This window comes from Cygnus olor, chromosome 1, assembly GCF_009769625.2.
Source record: "Cygnus olor isolate bCygOlo1 chromosome 1, bCygOlo1.pri.v2, whole genome shotgun sequence".
NCBI classification, from domain to species: domain Eukaryota; kingdom Metazoa; phylum Chordata; class Aves; order Anseriformes; family Anatidae; genus Cygnus; species Cygnus olor.
The window spans coordinates 10,435,764-10,459,225 of NC_049169.1; the positions used below are offsets into that span (position 1 = coordinate 10,435,764).

At 38.1% G+C, this 23,462-nt stretch overlaps 1 protein-coding gene across 10 annotated transcripts in view; it reads left to right on the top strand.

The window, feature by feature from the left end:
- The first annotated feature begins 3,043 nt into the window (after nt 1-3,043).
- The window catches only part of CACNA2D1 (calcium voltage-gated channel auxiliary subunit alpha2delta 1), a 405,950-nt gene continuing 385,531 nt past the window's right edge, over nt 3,044-23,462 (top strand). For all 10 annotated transcript variants that reach the window (XR_005817136.1, XM_040548370.1, XM_040548379.1 and 7 more), the window contains exon 1: nt 3,044-3,290. Coding sequence is in view for 9 of the 10 variants with exons in the window: in XM_040548370.1 (XP_040404304.1) it covers nt 3,196-3,290 (95 nt within the window). In the remaining variant the exon portion in view is untranslated. The remainder of the gene's footprint in view (nt 3,291-23,462) is intronic.

Sequence of the window (23,462 nt, forward strand, 5' to 3'; positions counted from 1 at the left end):
AAATCCTGTAAAGCTTGCAGGCTGAACTTGAGTTGTGTGTCACAGATCTGTCTTCCCATGAATGCCACAGAGGTAGCCCTTGCTGAGCTCCATGTTCCAGCTCTGGCTGCTCCTCATACCTCAGTTAACTCATTTAGAGTTGGTCTGGATATTTCTCCTCCATGTTGCAACTACACATAGACACCCTTTCTCTTCTTCTTCATCCCTGAGTTTTAGTGAGCTCCCCTGAGGCACTCACTTGCACCTAAGTGGAGTTCATCGCAGGGTTAGCACCTTGCAGGGAGTCTTGTTATACAGTCGCAAATAGCACAGTAGATTTGATGCCTCAAATACTGATATATTAAAAATAGCTCTATTTTGCCTAGCATTGCATCTTTTCCACATCTGAGCTATCATTACAATGTATTAGTACTGCTGAAACAGATACAATCCGGACCTTACAGTGATAGTTGGGGTGCCAACCCACCCATGCATTGCACCGTTGCATTGCTAGCCATGTGTTATTGTTAGAATTGTGAGTGAGTAGCAATAATTATTGCTTTAAGCAGCTCTGTAAGTGATGGATGCAGCATCACAAATGGGCTTATACAAAATTATACCAGTGATGAAAAAAATATTCCTGTGTAACCCTATGCATTTATGTTTATTATGTTATCATTCTTTGATACTTGTCTCCTGTACTTTATGTTGAAACAGTATGTCTGAGTGAGAGTGACTTTCCCATGTGGTCTTGCACAGCCATTTGCACCCTCTCAGCCCTGACCAAGTGTGCACCCTTTTCTGCACGCCCACTTAAGCGCAGGGACTACAGAGCACCTCTTTCCCAGTTCAGTGACCATGGCTTGGTGAGCAGTGTATGGGCTGATGGGGGAAGCTCAGCTGCGAATTGAACATGAGCACTTTCCTGTCGAGCACAGATGATGTGGGTGAATGCTGTATCCTTCAGTTAGGGAACGGGCCACTTAGGGCATTTCCACCCCTTCTTCTGATCAGGTGAGGCTGTAGTGTTAATTCATCACTGAGTAGACTGTAGGTGTTTGGGGGCCTAACTAAGAGAATAATGTCTAAGTTGGGGTCCCAACAGAGTTCATGCATTAACTCATGCTGACCTTGAGAATCCTAGCAAGGAGCTGAAACTATGTTTTTTGGTCAATATTCATATCCAGAACTGAATTGATGCCTTTTGTATACTAGCTAATGCTAGCCTTAAGCAATGTGGGGCCCCAAGAGTGAGGAGATGCCTCAAATTACACTCAAATAAGTAAATTTGGCATTGTCTTGTATAACCTGAACTACTCCACATTTCAAGCCTCTTTCCCCTGTGCATTTCTCCAGTCATTTACTCCACTCCCCAAAGACTTTCCCCCACCCTGGATCTCCTCTCAATACATCCTATGTGAAGCGGTACCTACCTCTGTGCCACATAAACCACCACATGCCCATGGCTCTGCAGGTGCCCACTGCACTTGGGAACAGAGGCTATCAGTGCCTCTACACCCCGCTGGAAAGCAGAGGTGCTCAGCTGGGCAGCTGTGTCTGTGTCTGAAGCGTTGCCACGTATAGTGCAAAGCTGTAAGGCGTGTAAAGACATATAAAGCTGGACTATAGATATTCTTCAGGCTGTTTTGAGTTTGTAGGTGGCAGTACTGTTTTAGAAATTGCTATTTTGGACTTGCATCCAAACCCTAAATCCTACGTACCTACAGGTAGGTGGATAGGTGAAGACAACTGGGAGCTCTTCCCACCAGCTCTAAAGTGCCAGCTCCAATCCAGAAACAAAGTAGATGAGTGACTGCATGGTTTACAGATTGCAACTGAAATATCGTGCTGGCCTGGAGCCTGGGCACTGCGAACACTCAATTCTCCATTCGTGGATGGCAGCGTTAGTACTTCTGCCACTTTTAAACTAGAGATAAGCACTTTTCTGTTTTATAGAGATTGTTGTGAATTAAAACATTCGAGATTTTGCTACCCTGAGATACAATGGATGTGAAAACAACACGAATACCCGGTCTGCTCTTTCATTTCCACCTGTTGAACTAATTACCAAAAGTGCAAAAAGAAAAAAGACTGTAACAAAAATCAAAACGGTCACTGAACTTTCAATTGCTTTACTAAAAGAAATATTTCCCCGGGTTTCTCCATTTACACGGAGTGTGTAGAGTTGCCACAGAGACTGGTGTACCCAAGCACGGGTGAAATAAAGGAGGGCAGAGGAAACCGGTGCTCTGAAAACTGTCGGAGGGCTCTGGAGATAAAACTGCTCGGTGAGAGGTGCGCCGGGGGGGGACCTGCTCGCGGGGGTGCTGCGGGGACGCGCCGGGGCCAGGACGCCCCTGAGGCTCCTCGGAGCGCTCCCACTGCCATATGGGGAAAAAAGCGGCTCTTATATACATACAGACACGTATATACATCCCCATATAGACGAGCACACCCCGGCTGGGCGTGCTGCGGGGCTGCGCGCTGCCAATGCTCTAGCCGGAGGAGGGGAGAGGGGATTAAAATAAGGCACGAAGCGGTTTTAAAAATAGCCTGGGGGAGGTGCGGCACGCAGCCCCGGCCCGGCCCGGAGTTCCTCGGCTGCCTTGCAAGGAGCGCGGCCCCCCCAGGGCCCGCCGCCCGCCCCCGCTCCCCCGCGGCCGGCAGCGAAGGCAGGAGCCGGGAGGAAGCCGCCCGCCGCCAACTCTTTCCCCGTTTTTCCTGCGCTCCTTTCTTCAGGAGCCCCCACCCCGCCTTCCCCCTCCTCTCCTCCTCCTCCTTCTGCTGCTGCTGCTCTGCGATCGGGGATAAATCAGGGCCGGGCACAGGCGCGCACACAGGGAGCGAGCGGGGCTCCGTTACAAAAGTAGCCCTGATGGCGGCGGATCAGAGGAAGCTGGAGCTGCTGCTGGAGTAGCGGAGAGTAGAGTATCTCCCTCTCTCGCTCCTCTATTTCTCCTCTTCCCCCTCTCCACCCACAGCTCTCCATCGTTTCTCCTCCTCCTTTCCCACCCGCTTCTTCTGCGCCTCCTGCCAGGGGGCGGGGGGGGGGGGGTTGGGGGGGGGGGGAGGAGGAGGCTTTAAAAAACAACAGCCCCCCCACGCCGCACGCACAATAATTGAATTTATTATTATTACCGTCTCGCCGACTTGGGGAAAAGGAGGAGGAGGAGGTTGGGGTGTGTGTGTGGGGGGGATCGATCTTCGATCAGGAAGATGGCTGCTGGCTGGCTGCTGGTCTTTAGCCTGACACTTTTCCAGTCCCTGGTGATGAACCACTCCTCGGAGGGACCCTTCCCTTCGCCCACCACGTAAGTCCCTGACGGGTGGGCGAGAGGGGCGAGAGGGGCGAGGGGCAGCGGCTGGGGCTCCCCGGGAGCCGGGGGAGAGCGCGGCTGGGGCGAGAGCACAAAAGGCGCTCCATGGGCAATAAAAGTAAGTGTGGCTGGGGAGCGGCGGAGGAGTGAAACAGCGAGGTTTCGGCTGCCGTGGCATGGGCAAGAGGGGCCGAAAGGAGGGGACGGTGCCCCGGTGAGAGCGGATCCCCCGAGCCCCCCTCCCGGTGCGCATGGCCCCGGCGGCGAGCTGCGCCCGCAGGAAAGTTTCCACTCCCGGGCAGCTCGCCCCTCTCCTCCCGAAAGGGCTTATTTCTGGCAGGAATATCGGGGAAAAAAAAATAAAAAAAAAATAATAGTAGCCATCACTTGAGCGATTTCATTCACGTTAGAGGCAGGGAGGGGTTTTCGTGCCGTCCTGAGTCAGGACGGCGGTGCCCGAGGTGTGGGCGCAGGCGAAGCTCGCTCCCGGCGAGATGGGTGCCAGGGCGCACAGCGACTATTTTGACAGCTCCGGGGTTTGTTTTATCTATGTGTTTGTTCGGGTGCTTTCGTGTGTGCGCACGCATGTGCAAAAGGCGAGCTTTTTTAGCAAGCTGAAAGCAAGTAAAGAAGTGTTTTCCTACGCGTCCTCGAGTGTCGGCCTTACAAGGGGTTGCTTGCTAAAAATCACCTTGGAGAGAGCCGGTGGATACTCGGGGCAGGCGGCTTTGTTTTCGCATGGCTGTGAGATAGAAATCTTTAAGCCACCGCATACACACCAGCGTGAAACAGTTGCCCAGAGCAGTGCAAGGATCACACAAGGAGGGCGAGCAGTAAAAGAAAGGGCAAAAATAATCCAATGCATCATATTTGAGATTCGGTACAGACTGAATATATATATATATATATACAAACACTATGGACTAATGACCGTGTTTTCTTCCTTTCCCCCTTTCTTTTTCCCCTTATTTATTTATTTATTTTTAAGCACTTAGTCCCTGAATCTGGGTTAAAGCTATCAGTAGGTAACTTTTAAGTGGATGACTCACTTTAATGCATTTTACCTAAGAAAAATAGTGCTGATGATACTCTTCCCTATTGTTTAACACTGGCTGGAATTTATTGCCCTCGTTCATTCTGTGCAGAAGGATGAGTTTACAGCAATTACCAGCAATGCATTTTCACCAATTAGTACTGCTGGTAGGTTGTTATAATTGGATTCAGTTCTGAGTATCGGTTCCATTATGAAAGACTCAAAGAGATGCTCCTCACACTGTTAAATGAAAAAAAGGAATACAAAGATAAGTGTAAAATAACCACTTAATATCTTCTAAGTTGAATGCATATTGCCGTTCATTGAAAGGAAAATTATCTTTAAAAAAAAAATCCTGTGTTGCAGTTTTAAAGGCGTACCATGTAAAAGCAAGCAAGAGTGACAAAATACAAAGCATGGGCTTTTTAAATCAGTGCTTTCCTTGTGCTTGAGCTCCTGTGTTTAACTGTTTCTTTTTGAACTGATGAAGTATATCATACACAGCTAATCACACTTTATCTTCTACTTAGATTTACTTAATTTTAAGAGAGAGAAATATGGAACCTAGGGAAGTAAAAAAAAGACTGTATTAAAAGGTTGTATAATTTCGAATAGAAGTCTAGATCACTTTTTAGTATAACGTTACGTGATATTTCTTTAAAATTGTGTTCACTTCTGTCCATGTTTGCCACTTCCCTTAGAATTTACCTTTACTGCCACTCATGATAACAGAAATTGTTAACAGGGAAACATACTACATAATGGAACTTTAATTATAAGCTATACCTATGAATAAGTAACTCAGAATATGGACAATAGCATTTCCGTGTCCTTCACAATCTACTTACTGTTAACTTTCTTTTTTCTCATTATTATTCCATTGAAATGTTGCAGAAATGATCTGTAGTGCTTGTCCATCCTTCATTGTAACGGTTCTCCTTTGAAATTAAATCCAAGTGCAAATAGGGCTTGGCTCATTTAGGAGACAGCACAACAGGTCGATGGAGGGAGCGCTGCTTTGCAAAACGTAATGATGTAACAGGTGAAAGAGAAAATTTTTGGAATCTCTTTTAAAACTTCACAGTTACTGGTGTTTTGTTTCCTGCTACAGATTACAAATGGAGAAGAACAAAGAGATGTGGCAGAAATAGGAATGCTCTTAATTTGAAGTATTTTATATTCTAAGAATATTAAAAATAGGAGAAAAAAAAAAAAAAACAGAAGAGGATGAAGGAAAGAAAATATATTAATAATTGAAGAAGTGAAGATTAGCTGACACTGTGTTCTGAGTGACCTGCCTTTTCCCATTATTTTCAGTCTATTTTTCTTTTTGTTGAAAAGTTGCTCTGAGGAAACAGCTTTGCCCAGCTGTTGTATGAAAAATGTGCATATTCAAGGCTGTATAGTTTGTGATCTCATCAGCAACTCATTACCGTACAATCACTTTTCCTTCAGTCATCTGTTCCTTCTGCATCAGTAAATATTTTTAACGTGCTTTTACTGAAACATTCGTAAGTGTTTATCACCAATACACTAGTGCACAAGTATGACATATTTTTTAGCAAAAAATGCTGAAGGTTTAAGCAGTGCCAGTTTGATAGAATCTCAGTCATTTGATTCATCTTACTTCACTGACACGGCAAAAAGGCTTTGATATATTTACCCAGCAATGTACACAGAATTTTGAGTGAAGGTGTGTGCTGTATGAAATGGGAGCCTTAATTCTCACTGAAAATCTGAGCAGGTGGCATAAGCATATTTGTTGCTTCCTGTGTTTGAATACTTCACTGCAAATATTGGCGACTTCCCTTAATTAACATTTTAGGTATAGTGGCAATTATGTCTTGATCTTTACATGTAAGGCTTGTCTACTGATCAATATATATGAGGTTTTATCAAAAAAAATAAGATTTTCATTGTATTATGTATTAGGGATATATTATATCTTAGCAGAGAATATCGAGCTCTTACTTTTAAGGTAGAAAGTCCAAATACTTTAATTATATATGCAGTACTGCAGATATTTTGAACTTATATGAAACATTGTTGTATGCGGTTCTCCTGTCCATATAGCCATGCTAATGCTAACACCGTACACAATGCACTTCTTTCTTCTTTTCTAACCTTATCTATTTCTTTATCGTCCATATTTATGCAGATTTAAGAAAACATGTAAATGTAGTTTTGTACATTGCCTGGTAAAGGTAGCATAGGGCTCTCTTTATTATTGTTCTGTTATCTCTCCTGCATGAAAACAGATAGTCTTGAGTTTAAAAAATGGTTTAAAAATGTTGTAATTCTTAAGTAGACTTTTGACATAGTATGTCTTACCGGTGTTGATCTTTCTAATGATAAAGAGCAACATATGATATAGAGATGTACCTACTGCTTCCAGATAAGTCTGGCTATTCTGATAAAATAAATAAATAAATAAATAAAATTAAAACCAGGTATTTTGATTTTGACAAACCTAGGGCTGAAACCTTTCAATATTAATAGTAGTATTTTTGCAATTACATCATTCTTAATGTCTCTTTTTATTTTATCTTCTCTGATTTTCATCCCCTACTCATTTTTTCTCTTTCCTGTATCTTCTACACTTCTTCCCTCTCACTCATCTTTTTCCATATGTTTGGATATTTGAGTAGAGAATAAATTATACATTATATTCAAGACAGAACTGCTACTTAGATTAATTGGTGTCAAACATCTAAGGATAAAAATAATATTCAGAGGATGAGATAATATACATACAAACGTACATATATGTATGTATGCAGGAATGAAAACCAGAGACAATTTTAGAAAAGAAGTTGTGTATTCCCTTTTCTTATTTGCATGAATCATCCTTACTGTTTCGGTGTCATTAGGACAACTCGGGGAAGTCTGTATGACTCACATGAATTAGAGCTTGCACAACTGGGACGTTCATATTCTTGGTTTGTGCACATGGACCTAACAAGTGTCGGTCTTGGTGAGAATGTTGCTGGGCTTGGTACGTAGCGTCTCTTTCTATATAAAATCAGTGACTGAATCAGTGTTCTTTTCATCTGTTTCTCCTGCAATACTTAGGGATTTTGACACCTCTTACATACATACAATCTCATTTTTTAGCATAAAATCTGTGAAGATTTACTGCTGATGTTAATTAGGAAAGGCAGTTGCATTAATAGATTGTACAATATCAGGCTCCTTTGTATTTGAAAACTGTATTTTCCAGTCTATTTAAAAATCTTAATTATTAGGAAGAAAAAAATCCTCTGAAGTATATCTTCATATCAGTGAATTGGAAAGAAAGCCAAAAGATGTATCTACTTAGAGCCAGGGAAGTGCAGTATCACCTCTTAGTATTTTCTCAGCAGCATGTCTGAATGCTGAGCATTACGCAAGATGCATAAAACCACACATATTTTTAAAAGTATCACTCCAGTCCGTTCTTCTAGTAGAAGCATACTTAAAGATCAGTGCAGAACAGCTTGTTGATTGGTGTTGTTTTATTTTTGTGAGTGTCTCTGCACATGTGGTGGTGAAAAATGCAAATTATTTGGATCCACAAAGCATTTTTCTGTTTCACATATTTTATGATGTAAATTGTGAATGGGTATTTTTTATTATTCTTTTTGTTTGTTTGTTTGTTTGTATGCTAGATTCTTTCTGTTTTCCTCCTAGATGTTTATGCTGGGGCCTTAAAACAGGCATATTCTATAAATTTGCATTTTATTAGGTATGAAAATTCAGCTGAAAACATCAGAATAGACACTGATCATAAGAGATGAAATTTCATTGAAATAAATCAGCATTGTAGAGGTTCTTGCCATCTTTCATTTTGCAGTGATGCTATTTTCAGAACTGTATTGCTCATACCCTGCAAAATGATTTTATCCAAGAATTCAGCTGCTAGAAAGAGAGCTGGAGCTTGGCAGCACATTAGTCTGAAATGTATTCATTGTTAAATAGAAGGCCTGTTGTACAGATCTTAAAAAATATTTATCTAGCAGAGCATTTTAAATTGATGGAAGCATGGTCAAGTTATTATTACTTTAATCTTTTGTAACAAAGAAACAAAATAGTCTGTGGTTGTCCACTGATAACTGTGATCTGACATGCTTATGCTTTTATTCTTTATTCTTCCCTTCTTTGAGAATCCTTTACCCAAGGTAGTATTATCTTCCAGACCGATGTTTGACTTAAACCTCTGTTAGATAGGGGTTGTAGTTTAGAAGCATTTTAGTAGTTTAAGAGAAAAATGGCTCATTCTCTTTGTTGTTGAACGTAGTAGAAGCAGAATTGGGCCCCAGACTGTTTGGTACCTTTTTCGCAGCAATACAAGAGCTTTTGATCCCTGTATGTTTGGGATACATGTTGTGCCTAGAGTGTTTATAAAGATTGTAGTGGCAAATGCTAGTATTATGGACTACAGAAAATGTTGTTTTCTAGTGCCTTGTTAAAACATCTGCCTTAGCAGAAGGAAAGATTTACCAGAACATAACACTGGAATAAAATTGTTGGACCATAACTATAATTTGGTGAAGGCAGACGTCATACTTTTGTAAACGCTGAATCAGGCTTCTTGTTAGAAAGAAAGAAAACTCAGTGTTCTCAGCATTCAGGTAAAACATATCTAGCATCTTGAAAATGCACAGAACTTTTTTTTTTTTTAAATCAACTACAAAATAGTAACTGTGTTTCTCTCCCAACCCCTAAGCTTTGCTTTTGTCACTATTACCCTGCTACTGCATGAGATTTTCCCTTCCATCTTCAGCTGTTGAAAGACAGGTATTAATGAATACTGAAATGATTCACATTTGAGGTTGCAGCTCTGATTTATTTTTCTTGTTGCATCTATTAAATAGCCTGATCCTGTTCACTTTTCTCAAAGTATATTGATTAATGCTGTGTTTTTAGGACCAGACCAAGAGCTGCATTTCGCAGCAGTTATGCCATTGCTTGCTATAGCAAACTGGTCATTGCCATTATATAGTGGCATGATTCTTCTTTCACTCTGGATTTACAGTAATAAAAGGGAACTGAAGCCAATATTGTTTGAAGGATATGACTTTTATACCAAGCAGTACGGCATAATACAACAAGTAGTGATTCAGGAATGGCTCACATGTAAAGTGTAAATATGCAACACTGGTAGTGAAAAGACTACCACTCTCAGCTCAGTTTATTGCTCAGTGTCGCTTATGTGCTGGATATTCTCATTTAGGGCCAGGCTATCCTGCTGAAATTAAAAAGTGACATTGATAGTCTTAGAAAAAAATCATTGTAAGAATGAAGATTATCAGAATATGCCTCAGCACTTTTTAATAGATAAAAATTAACGATGCATGCCTGCAGCTGTGCAGCTCAGGAGGGATTTGTCTCATCCACCTCTAGTGCTTCCCAAACTATTTATTGACCTACTCTTCTTTTCAGCAAACTCAACTGTTCAGACCCTCATTCCTCCCAGCCTTAGTAAGTTTTCAGTCTTGAATGTAAAATACGCTTGCTCTTTCACCAGCACCCTGTGAGAAGAGGGCGGCTCACTGTTGGGTTATGTTACACCAGGGGTGTTAGGGAAAAGACTGCCTTCGTTCTCATCTGTCCCTCCCCACGATACCTTTCTCTGTGTACCAACAGTAAATAGATGACAAAGACAGGAAACTGAATCTTCCCTCCTTGTATAATTTCTGCTATTTATTTACAAAGATTCTAACAAGTTTATGAAGAGATTGACATTATTTTGCATCAACAAATCAGCAAGCTTTTGCAGTTAATTACAGTAATTCAAAATCAGACTTTTTTTTTTTTTTTTTTTTTTATCGGAGGCAGGCCTGAAATACCCATAGAATATGAATGTGGAGTTATAATATTGCTGACTATTAAAAAAAATGTTTTATTGGATTTTTCAGCCTCTTTTATAATTACTTTCTCAATCCTCATTTGAGTGTTTGTCTGGAAAAGAACTACAGTCTGACTTTGTAACAGATATTCTACATAGTGATTTAAGCATTTTTTGAAATTTCCTCTGTTTCTGTAGAGCCATGAATATGGAACCAGGCATTCAGCAAAACCTTTTTTTTTTTTTAAATAATATGTCTTATGGATCATCTGAGGTAATAATCTTGCATAGCAATCATTTTCTTTAGCATAGAGGTATATATTTGATCAGGGGTCTTTCTTTCAGCCCTCTTCCATATTGAATTGTGAAGCAAATAATAACATGAATGTGCTGCTGAGTCCAGAATTTATTTTTTGTAGGGATCAAATGATAAATTTTGTTATATTTTATTTAAAGGAGAAAAGCAGAACTCAGTTCTTCCAAAGAATTTTGTACCTCAGGTTTTTCTGCCTCCTGTGCCTTTGTGCAGATCACCACTAGGCTGGTCTAAAGGCTTAAAAACGTTCCCCAGCCATATAGTCTCTCCCTCTCTTATCTCTGCTGGGATTTTTAAAATATTTTGCAAAGCATAGACTAAATCTTCTTTCAAGTAGGCATATAAATAAAGTTATAAAAGTTCTCTGGGTAGGGTTGCAGGACTAAGGCCTAAATGAAGGCATGCCATTTATCTCAGTGTCACTTTTAATATCATGATGCATTTTTCTTTCTGCACTAAGGCAGCCATAAACAAACTAGTGAAGGGAAGTTTTCTTCATTCTTGGAATGAGGAAAAAAAAGCTATACCTGGCTTGTACTGACTCTTGATAATGAAACCTCTTCCATAGGACAAAAGTGAGTCCTAGGGTATGTTTTGCTGAAGATGGTGAAGTGAAACAGTTTGCACTCTCAGCTGGAAGAATCATATTTTTGGTATTGCAGGAAGGAGTAGAGTCATAAAGTGAAGATGACCAGAAGTATGAATTACAGTATTTCAGAGGTCTGACTGTGCTTTTAGGCACAACCAGATCTACAAATATGACACGAGTGGCAGGCTCCAAGGAATCAACCTTGTTTGGATGTTTCTTTCTTATTTAAAATTCTCTAACAGCCATGATATGTCAGTTTGCAGAAACACGTAACTATTTATATCAGCTCAGTTAAGGCTTTTACTATTTTTAACCTGGTCTTATGGATAACAATTTACTCTTGCACATATAGATCCAATACCCCATTAAACTTTTCAGATTGTTGGGGAGTAAGTTCAACATTCCATTAAAACACAGGTTTTGATTTATGGTATTCTGCTGTGGACTAGTGGAAAAATGGTTTATTTTGTAAATGGTTGAATGGACCCTCACAGTAATCATTTCCCCCAGTGTGTATTTGAATAGTCCATTTAGCTGATATGTTGTATGGATCCTAAATGCAGCCTTAACTTCAAAGAAAATGCTCTTAAGTTGGTGAGTGCTCTGCCCTATGAGATATGTTGGTACAGTGTTCTGTGAGTTTAGTCAAGGTATGCACTAGCTTCCTGTGCAGACGTCAATGTAGATATTGCTTTTTGCAGAATATGGTTTATTTCTTTTCATATATTGAATTAGAATAAAATATAATACATAGTATATTTTTTTCAACAATTGCTTAGAATACTCCTTCAGATGTTATTGAATGTTCATATTTGCTGTTAGCCTTATATGTAGTGTCATTGCTTTTTATGTATGGATGCAACAAGTTCATCAGATTTTTTTGAAAGACAGCTTAAAGTAAAGAGAATACATATAATAATGCCTGGCAAAAGGAGGTGGAAATTGAGTGTATTGAGCAAAGAGTTTTGTTGCACCATGATCTTCTGTGGGAAATTCTCCTTTAGGATGCATGCGGCTGTTTGTGTATTCTGTAATGCAGCAAGTATTGCTTGAGCTGAGCCCTTTGTCATAACTAAATTCAGTGGTGCCTATTGTATATATGTATATTATATATATTTGTTATATGTATATAAATATAATAGAAATAAAGTTATAGAGGAGGTAATAGGCTTTTTAATTTACTTTTTCCGTGATGTACATCCTGAATTGTATGTATCCTGGCTGAGGATATTATTATTATAGTCCTCTCTCCATTATTTCCATTATTATCTGCCTCTCATTATCTGCCTTGCGTTTTGGACCTTAGTTTCTTCCACACTGATTTCTCTCATCAGTAAAATAAGAGGCTGAGGCATCTTACCATTTAGTCAGGCAAGGGTTTATTGTCAAGATTAATTTGTTAGCTAATGCCTGAAAAGCCCTCTGTAGTTGAAAAGTGTTAAGTTGTTCAGGCTTGTTTATTAAGGATGCTCTTTTTTCTGCTTTATTCCCACCTTGCCTCAGATACTTGCATGACCAAATCTTTCCTGTGTGGAACTTGAAATCTGGAGAGTTAGAAGAAGTTAATCCCCACGATCTCTACTTCTTGGATGCACACAGATTGTAAAACATAAGCTTACCAGCATTTTTAGAAACTACCAAGAGTCAGCAAAAATCTGCAGACAGTATCGTGAAAAAAAGCCAGCACATCTGACTCATGCCAATGCTGTGTGTTAGCTGCACTCCTGTGCCACATTGCACAGCATTGTTCTTGATGTTGAAATCATTTGGAGCTATAGGTTATCTGAAATGTGGACTGTGAATATTTCGTATTTTCTAGTTAAAATAGAAGCAATAGGTGATTACAATAACAGCCAAAATAACTTGTGTCACTTGAATTCATTAACCTGATCCCACTTCTTTTCAAGCACTGTTTGCTGCTGTTTTTATTCCTTCTGTTCCCATTTCTGAAATGGGAATGGTACCCCATTGCCATCCTGCTTGAACAAGCGTGTTGTGTATCATAAGTTGTCCCGCTTCTGTGAGAAGGATGGTCACAGAAGTATGTAAGTAGTGCTGTTTAGGGGGTCTGGCATCAATTCATTTCCATTTATGGAGTAGTAGCATGCCTAAGATAGTCATTAATGATCGCTAATTACCTGATAATGACGGAGGCTGCTCAGATTTCAAGTAGGAGTAACATAGTTTTCATAGCAATTGTTTTGAGTGGCCTAGTAACAGTTACAACAGAAGTAATAGTTATAACAGAAGTGCAGTCCTTACTATTTTATTTTATTTTATTTTATTTTATTTTATTTTATTTTATTTTATTTATTTATTTATTTTATTTCAAAAGCTACCTTTCCTACCTTGACTACCTTTCCTACCTTCTGGATTAGACTTTCATCTTTTCTGAAGATATTTTAGATTTTGCAGGTAGATATATAAGCTAATAGAGAGGATTGCTAATACAAGCTGGAACATGTCTTGAGGAGATTTCACTATACAATAAACATGGGGAAAAGCTTTGAGGTAACTGAAAGCAATATCTGGTCCTTGTAGTCACTTCTGACTGATTAGAAATACACAAAGGATTAATTGGTTTGTTGCATGACTAAGAGTATGTCTCAGGATATACTCTAAATGTCTTTGGAAATGGTTAGGTACCCAATTTCATCTTTCCTTGCACCAGTGTAATTTCAGCAAAATGTGTATCAGTCCTGTATCATTTAAATCCTAGGTGCAGGGATGAACCCACATAAAATAGTTTCTGATTAAACACATACAGGTTTCATGCCCACAGAATGAATCATCACTGTCAAGGCCTGATTGTAAAAATTATATAAAATAAAATGTAATACATGATCATATTAGGCTATACAGAGGGGAATAGTAAGATATCGCAAAGAAACCATGCATGATATCAGATGTGGTCATTTGTCTTCCTTTTAAATGATAATCTCTGACAACACTTCATTGTCTGTGCCCCACTGAGCAAGTGTCCATGTAAAAAAGAACTTCTTAGCGTGCCAGAAGGCACTGAAAAATGTTCTCAGAGATTAGGAACAAACGCAATTTTATATACATATGGAATTGTAAGGAAGAAATACTTTCTTTTTAAAAATACTGCAACATCTAGTAATGTGCAGGATACCTGTAAGTAGCTTTCACAGATTTTTTTTTTTCTTAAGTAATCGGTTCTAGAAATTGGAACTACAATTTAAAATGGTAGGAATGAGAGAAGTAATTTATTTTAACCCCTCACAACTGAATAATTTGTTCACCTTCAGGTATGAAATCTTGATTTTCAGGTAATTAGCTTTAAAATCAGTAAGAAACCTCAAGAAACCTCCCTCCCCCCCCCCCCCCCCCCCCCCCCCCCTTTTTTTTTTTTTTCTTTTTCTCAGTGAAGCTTGGTTTAATCTGAAAAGTGATGCTGTCTCTTTACAGGGCCATGAGACCCCAATTCTGATGTGTTAGCTTCTTTCTTATTAACAGTACTCGGTATCTTTACTCCTCTGCTATGTAAGTGTTACTAATCTAGATGCACTCTCCTAGTCTGCAAAACTGAGATTAAAAGCACCTGTCACTTTCTTGCTTAGATGGTGAGAGACAGAGTCAACAAATGGTCATAAATAATATCATAGTAGATGTATAGAATAATACTTAGACTGCAGATATTTTGCTGCTAGTGATTTTGCTTTGCATAACTCCATTTATTCATAGAACAAGATAATTCTATGGCCTGCAAGGTAGTTTTGCATGAAAATGCTCAGTTATTCTTATAGATTTCCATGCTTCAACAAAGACATTATGTATTGAATTATGATGCTTTCAGCTGGGCAAGCACAGGTTAAACATCAGTGATTAAATATTTGGTTCTACGTATTTAATTACCTGGGGCTCTACTTCTTTCTAGTGAATAGATTCTACTCCACAATTGTCCCATTATTCTCCATGGGATGAATCTGTTTATAGATAGAAATGCTAATCACTTATTCTTCCTTCCTTCCTTTTTTTTTTTTTTTTTTAATCTAGGTTAAATGTAAGTTATTAGATTGTAAAGCTAAACACTTGATAATTAGGAAATGTGTGACATTGAAATTGGCCTTAATTTGTCTTCCTTCTACATCTTCATTGTGATCCACTCTTCAGTTACAGAATCAACCATTATTTTTTCAACTGGAAACTCATTTTATTGAGCATATGAAATAGACTCACAAGGACAGAAATATGCTTACAGTGCACTTGCATATTAAAATGGAGATGTATACCTATTTTACTTATTATACCCGACTTTACAGCTTTTATGATTTTGACTTAATAAGAGGACCTTTTTTTTTTTTTTTTTTTTTTTCCTGTACCTAATTATTCAAAATGTAACTCCTACATAAGACAAACAAGACAGGTGGATTTCACTGGTAATTTTGGTAAAGCTGCAAAGGATATAGCTTGTCTCTGGCAACGAAAACCTAGTAATAGCTTCCACTGCATGGAGAGCTTGCAGAAGCATCTACCTCAGAGTTGGAAGTCAGGTATTAAACAGAAGCTATGTTTGGAACCCAAAAGCTAGGGTAAAGATACCCTAAGCAAAGAGATGTTTTTGAGACCTATTTAGATGTTTTGTGTTGCTAGAACATTGTTTCATTGCAGGAAGAGAACTAGCTGGCTGATCCTGTGTTTTTTATGTTGTGTGACTTCAGTAATGGGTTAGTCCCTTCACTAGGCAGGAATTATTTCATAGCTGGGATTTTTCCTGCAAATTAACAGAAAATGTTACCAGTATACCACTAAAATGCCCCTAGCATTTTTGGTTACCTAATGGCACAGGAAACTCATGCTTCTTGTGTGAGTGTTTAGCTCTACATTTGATCTTTGGATTATTTTGAGAGCAACCATGGCCAAATTCAAGAGATTTCACAAGTACCTGAATTTTTATATTTCTGGTGTACCAGATCCAGCTGGTCATACATCAAGACTTAATGGCATATGTGTGGGTAGAATTTAGTCAAGGATTTCTTAATGGCCAAATAGGCAACCTGCAAACTGGAGATGTGCAAACTCATTCGTTCAAAGATTGGTTAAAATAAAGTTGTTTGTATTTCCTACAGGGAAACATCCCTACAGTATCCACAAAGTAATAAAACAAGCTTGTTTCCTTTTAAACTTGCCACATCAGGAGTGGGGTTTAGTCCAAAATCTTTACATAGATATATGATAGACAAATATAAACTGTATAAAGTGTATATAATATAAACTGTATAAACTATAAAATAAGCTATAAACTATATACTATAAACTATAAACTATATAAACTATAAAATAAACTATAAAATATAAACTGTATAAACTGCACACAGTTTAATTGTTTTTGTGGAATGGAGTTTCTAATTCAAGAGTAATTTAGATAGATTCCAGTCTGTGATTTGTTATTGTGTGATTTGACATGGACACACACCATCCATGTGACATTTCTTTCACCTGAGAAAATTGGATAATGAACTAATGAAGGTTTTCTTGCCTGATAATACTGTCTGTTTTCAGAATGAAGCAATTACAGTCTTTTTAGCACTTGATGTCTATCTAAACAAAATCAATGCAAAAATAAGTGCAATTTAAGTGAAGTATTGTTATTTTACATTGTTTGTGTAGTTCTCTGAGAGTCTGAAATGAAGCTGAAATGATGCAGTAAAAAAATTCTCTGGAGCTTTAAATTCAGTCTGTTTAATGACCACACGACCTTTCTCTCAGTTTAAGTCATTCACAGCTATTTGTGTGTATACAAATTTAATGTCTTATCATTACTACACTTACTTTCTCTAGCATAATACCTTATTCTATGTATCTTGATACTGGACTTGATTGGGATTCATGTGGTTTGAAAGTTGTAAATTGGGGATTGTTGCATTAAAGCTTCTCAAATATATATGTACAAAAAATAAAACAGGAATTTCAGGGTCTTTTTTTTTTTCTGGTCTTATCCAGTTTTCTCTTCCATATGTGAGTTCTTCAAAAGGGCAGAGAATTGTTTGGACAATACCTTCAAAATGTAATATGCTGTGTAAATGCTGATTTTTGGTGTTACATGTCAGAGTAGAAGAAAGATTTGAATACAAAGTGCTATTAGAAATACAAAAAGATGCATGCTTACTCAGGCTTTCACCTGCTTTGCAGATTTCAACCCACAAATTAAGATAAGAAAAATTCAGATTAAATACACAAAATGTATTGACAGTAGAAGTAGGTGGGTTATGGATTCATTCTGTAAGTGTTTGTGGTGCTTTTAAATCATTGAACTTCTAACTGTGCACTGAAGAGAAATCTGAAGAAAAGTCAGTCCTGAAGAGAAAAATCAAAAAGCTCACTCCTGCATTATATGGGAACTAGACAGTACATTTTTGATTGTTTTACTGTTTTTATTTTCTGCAACTGTTATTTTATTTAAAAATATATTTAAATACGTTTACAAGGTATAAGTATGGAAGTGTGTCAAAAATGGTTCTCAATAAAACATTTCTATTGTAGACTCAATTTCACTTTTTACATCAAGTACTTCTAGTTCATCTGAAGGAATTATTGCTAATGACTCTGATACAACAGATTTTCTTACTTTATTTTCAAAGATTTATTTCAGTAGATCTGTGGATAATTGTAAATGCTTCCATATATATGACATCTTAATTGCCGACCTAACCCAAAGAAGCACCATGATCATGTCTTAGGTCCACTTTTGTTTTAGGACACATCTTTTAATGAAATAACTTTTGGTCTTTTCTGTTATCATGCTATGGGAAAACAAACAAACAAACAAACAAACAAAAAACACAACCTGCATGGAAACAGTCTGTCATCCTAGATTATTTGTGTTTGTAAAGAATTGAAACAAAACAAAACAAAAAAAAGCTCTCACACACACACAAATTAGGTATAGAAGGGAATCTATTGCAACTTTTACTTTTTCTCTCACCTACATTTCTGAATATAATTTCTAATATAGCTGAATTTATCAAACATTATTTAATTTAACATGTTAAATTTAATTATGCAGTATCTCAGACCAGGAGATGAGTTTGCTTATATCCTCAAACAGCAGCAATGCATGCACCATATACACGTTTCCCTGCTCTTATTAGCATAGTACTTAGAAGCTCCAGTCAAGGAACAATACCCATATTATTATGAATTCTGTATGACAGAAGCTTATGAGACAGAGATCCTTAGACAGAAAGTTTGGCATGGAAACAGGATGCCTAGGAATGATAAAGCAATATAGTTCACGTCTCCTGAGGGTTTTCTCTGCTTAAGGATAATACCTGTTGGGGAACAAATAATGGCAGGGGTAATATTATGAATACTAATTTGTGTGCCATATCACTTCCTATAATTTTTTCTCCTATGTGTTCATTGCTGTTGTCAACATAGGAGGGACATACTTGTAATGCAGGCAGGTATTACATAGCTATATGGTTTAATACCCAACAGAAGGGTATAACCTCTGCTATAGATGACACCATTAGTGATAGTCAGGACAGAACAGTAGCTAAGCCAGTACTTAGCACAAGGCTTTTAGTGTTTTCTAAATAAATGTGTTCACCCTTTAGGACTTCATAATACTTGGTAATTTTTTCTTAACGTTCTAGTCTTGCAAATGATTTCTACTTGTGAACAGTCCAGTTGTGCTACAGATAGTCAAAAATTTATTTGTAGGGCTGTACACTGCTAGTTGATTATATAGGAGCTTGGTGCATTAATTTATCACACTACATCTAGTGTAGTCCCTTTTAGTTTTCAGAGCATGGTTGTCTGAAGAGGCTAAAATTTCTTCTCAGCTTCAGTAAATTTTTAGCACTTGTTCAGACCAACATCCTTTGTATGAGTATGTTGGGGTGGGAGTAGTTGGTGATATATTTTAACTGTTTGTGTTTGCTTTGCCATATTTCTATGTGGTAGCATTATTATTGGTACTATAAAGCAGTACAACACTTTCCCTTTACTATGTATGGTAATAAATGGAAGGATATTCTGTAAATGCAGAATTACTATGTATTAAATATTAATCTACATGACATCCAAAGTAAAAAGCACTGTACATTTCAAAAATGTACTAAACCATGCTTCAAATGTAGATTTGTAAAGTCTTTTCAGAAACTGCTAATAGCTGTGTGACCCCAGACATATCACACCATTTGCTGGTGACCTTTTGCTGTGGCTTCTGACCTGCACTAAGCACATCATTCACACCCTGCCCAAAGCCAGCCCCAGAGACTTGCTCAGGAACTGATTTCCAGCAGGTATTGAACCATTTTCTCATCCATCTGTTAAACCATGGGATGACTACATGGGATGTTGATTGCAAAATTCACGTTGTCTTCAGTAAAGCTAGATGCTTGCCCCATACATTTAAAAGTTATTTCTGTGACATTAAGGCACATGGAACTACTATTTGCATGTGTCCCTCGTATATAGGTTCACTCTGTATGCCTTTAGCTCTTCATTGAGCTGAATGTAAGTTCACTACCCTCTGCATGTTTTATATCTTTTACCTTTGCCTCTGTATAATTAAAGTGAATAACTACATAAACATCATTTATGTCCACTTAGCAGATGAGCTACATATAACTACTCACTAGTGGTTAAAATTAATTGTTAGGTGAATAATGAGGGTTACTTTTGAGGAGATTCTGAGGTATTTGTTCAGTTGCCACCTATACCGTGCATAGAAAATGAAATATCCACAGTTAGGGGAGTTCAACATCTTTCATGAGGACTAAGCACTTTCTCAACCATGCGTGCAAATCATGAATTTTTAACAAGTAAATATGCTGTTCATCTGCTATTGATGGCAAGAAAGGCTTTGTTGTTGTTGTTGTTTACTTTCTGAGAAAATAATAGTTGGTGAAACTTAAGTTTGGTCAGTAATAGATATAGCTTGTTGAACATTAGAGAATGCTTACAGGCCATTTGGTTTCCTGTTCTGAAAAAGAATGCTGGGAAACTGGTGGTGAATAAGATATTGGTTAAAAGGTTACCAGAGTTATTGTGATACGAGTCAGCGAAGGTGGAAGAAATTTCAGATTTCTTTGTTTAGGAATTGACACATAGCACTTAGAAAGGGGTGTGTGTGTAAATTTAAATAGCATCATTCTCCCCACTTCCCTAGCAGTGTTTTTCCTTTGTTCCTAATCTGTATATAACCAAATATTTCTGCTTACAGGGAGATCAAAAATTATAAAGGAGTAGGCAACTCAGGTGGGAGGGAGGTAGTGTCCATATCTTGGAAGAAAGCTACTATTATTCCTAGATGTTTTTTCTTTTGAAATTATTCTCTTATTTTGTTTAAAACTAGGAAAAGGATCTGACGCCTTTACAATAGGATTGTTTTGTTAATCAGTTTTGTAGTTCTATTTAAAGAAAAACAATGTGATTTTCCTTTTATTACATTTGTACACAGACCTATGAAATATTGGCATAAGAAGAAGTGCAGACATTGACATCCTGGGAGTAGCCTGGGCTTAGACAGGGATCAATCAAAGCTGGAGTGCCCCTGGCCAGTGGCTCAGCACGGGCTCGGGTATTTGCTGGATTTCAGTTTGGAACAAAAAAGCTGCCACAAAGGCCTTGTGCCTTCAGCTGGACAGCAGCAGGGAGATGGATCCACCTGAGGAGCCCAGGTTTGACCCATTTGGATGCCATCCAGCTTTGAGCATCGTTGTGGCTTCCTGTGGGAAGCTGGAATCGCTGATCACTAATGAGGTCCGCACTGGGCTTGGAGAGCTCGCTGACAGCATGTCACAGAACAGTGGGGTAATATAAATAATAAGATTTTGCTCTGTTTTCTTTATTGCTCTTGTTGCTTTTATTTTTAACTCTCCGCTACAAGAGATGGGTCTCTGGATTGCCTGCTCTGTTGCACACACTTTCTTTTTCGCTGGCTGTCTCTCTCTGTCTCTTGACAGGTGTAAGGAGGATCCTAAATATAGAAGCCACCCGTCAGTTGGCTTCAGCAATCAGCAAGCACAGATTTAGCAATTCTCTTAACCAGCTAAGCTCCAGAAGGGTGTTTCTTTTAAAGGTCTATAAATTTATTCAATTGCAAGCTTTCCTTAAGATCAATCAGGTTATCCTAAAGTATGAAGAATACCATAAGCAAAAATGTCTCGGGAATGACAGTTGTCAGGAATGGCTCTTGTGATGGAAGAGAGAGGAAATATTTTTTAAAGCTCTCCTATATTTAAGCAGTTTAGTTAATGGGACAATCTCTCACTGGGGAAAACATTGGCACTGGATATAAGCACAGGCTCCAGTTTTTAGATGAAGGAACACAATTTCAGAAATAGGTAAATGTATATACTTTTTATGAATTTTTCCTTAGGAGGAGAGACTTAACTGCAGGCCTACTGATTAGTTGGGGTTTACTTTGCTACACACAGAAATTAGGTGGCTGGTGGGAAAAGCAGTTGCCCTGATACTGAATGCCTATAGTGTTTAAAAACAGATTTTTTAACACACAGTAATATATTTCACAATGTATATTTGCTTATAGTTCTGCTGAAGTCAGCACAATACTGATTCTTGAAAATTAATTGGCCAAGTTTATTATACTATTGTTGCAAACAGTTCTAATTAGGATATTTGAAAAAAAAAAAAAAAAAAAAAAAAAACTGCATCACTACGTTAAAGACAACTTGCAAATTTGGTGTTAATCTGTATGCAGGAGTCTCAAACTCATTCTTTTTCATGTCCCCAGTCATCACTAGCATTCAGAGACATTTTTTAGTCTACAGAGAAGAGAAAGAGATCCTAAAATTCAGAATTAAATTGTGGCAAGTAAGTTGCATGTGATGAAGAACCTTTTTGATCCTGATTTGGCTTGATTTTTATGTTTTAGGGTTGTAGCACATCTCTAAGATATTAAACATTGTGTTAAACACAGAAACATAGGTAAAGGCAGCGCCTTTTAGTGGGTCAGTACCACAGCAGTACTTTTTTCTTGATTATTTTCGTACTTTTGTGTGGTCTCTCTGGAAGATTCTGTAGCAAAATATAGCATGGTTTTATTATGATTATGTAAGATTTTATTTTTGGTAACCTTTTCTCCTTATACCCAGCCATAAGAAACCACCTATTCTTCTGTTTCCTTTTTAGCCTCTTTAAAATTATTGTAATTTATTGCAGGTAAAATCTTATTGCAGACAGGTGCCAGGTCTGGAACATCTGCTTATGGTACATCTGCTTGTGGTTCATGGGGGATGATTCAAACCTCCAGAATGGAGTAAGAGATAAAAATAGCAGGACTGATCCTGGGAAAATGAAAAAAAGACTTCAGGTAGAAGATGTTTGCAAGAAAAGGATACTTTCTCAGGGATGGGGCAAGAGATACTGGGATCGCTCTAACTTTCTTCATACAGGTAGTCTTCAGCTTTATACCTGAAAATCCAAGCTGCTTCTAACACACCTTCAGCTTGGAAGCTAAAAAAGTCTGGTAGGTTTGGTTATAAACTTGAGTTTCTGGGTTCAAAGGATGTTCTTGGGTGTGAACTCACCAGTGGAGTAAAACAGACCTAGCATAAGCTGGTAATGCATATACAGCAATGGCTGCTATGATAGGCAAACATATCTCTGCCAGGGTGTGAACCACCAGGCTGGAAGGCAGAAAAGGCAGAAGTGAATCTGACAGTTAGAAGTGTATTTTCACCTCACTCCCCCTGCCCCCAGTTTTCACTGCAGCAATATAGCCAGGTTTCAAGCCAACTAGAAGACCTAGATTCTACCTGTCTTTGGCATATCCTTTGATTAATACACTGGGAAGAACTTTTCTATTGATTTTTTTCTTATCAGGCTAGCTTTTATTGGAAGAGTTTGTATTCTACTCTCACTAGCATTGCCCTTCACTCACGACATATGGGAGCAGTGCTGTGTCTATCTGCTTGCCTTTATGTTTTTCTTGACCCTTTATCCATGACAGAATCCGTATACTCTACTTTCTCCTTTGTGTTTTCACGGCCGAGGTACTTTTTATAAATAGAATAAAAATTTGTGTCACATGTGTTTTCCATCAACCTCCATGGGCATTAGATCAGGTGCGTATTAGGATTATGTGAAAATATTTCCATTATTGTAACTCACATCATAAAGTTACATTGTAACTCACATCATAAAGTTACATGAAGCAAAAAATAGTTTTTGTTCAGGAAAAATCTGTGTTAAGACAGCTCCTAGCAAAAAGTGAGAAAAAATGCAATTATGTTTCGAGAATTGGGAAATTACCTTTTTTTTATAAAAACCTTTGCTTCTTTGTCTATCCATCTATCTGTTTACCTATCCATACTGTCTATTGTCAGGCTATCTATTTATTTACTGGGTTGAAGTTGAGAATGAGAAATAGTGCCCATAATTGGATTAAGGAAGTAAGAAGGTTAATG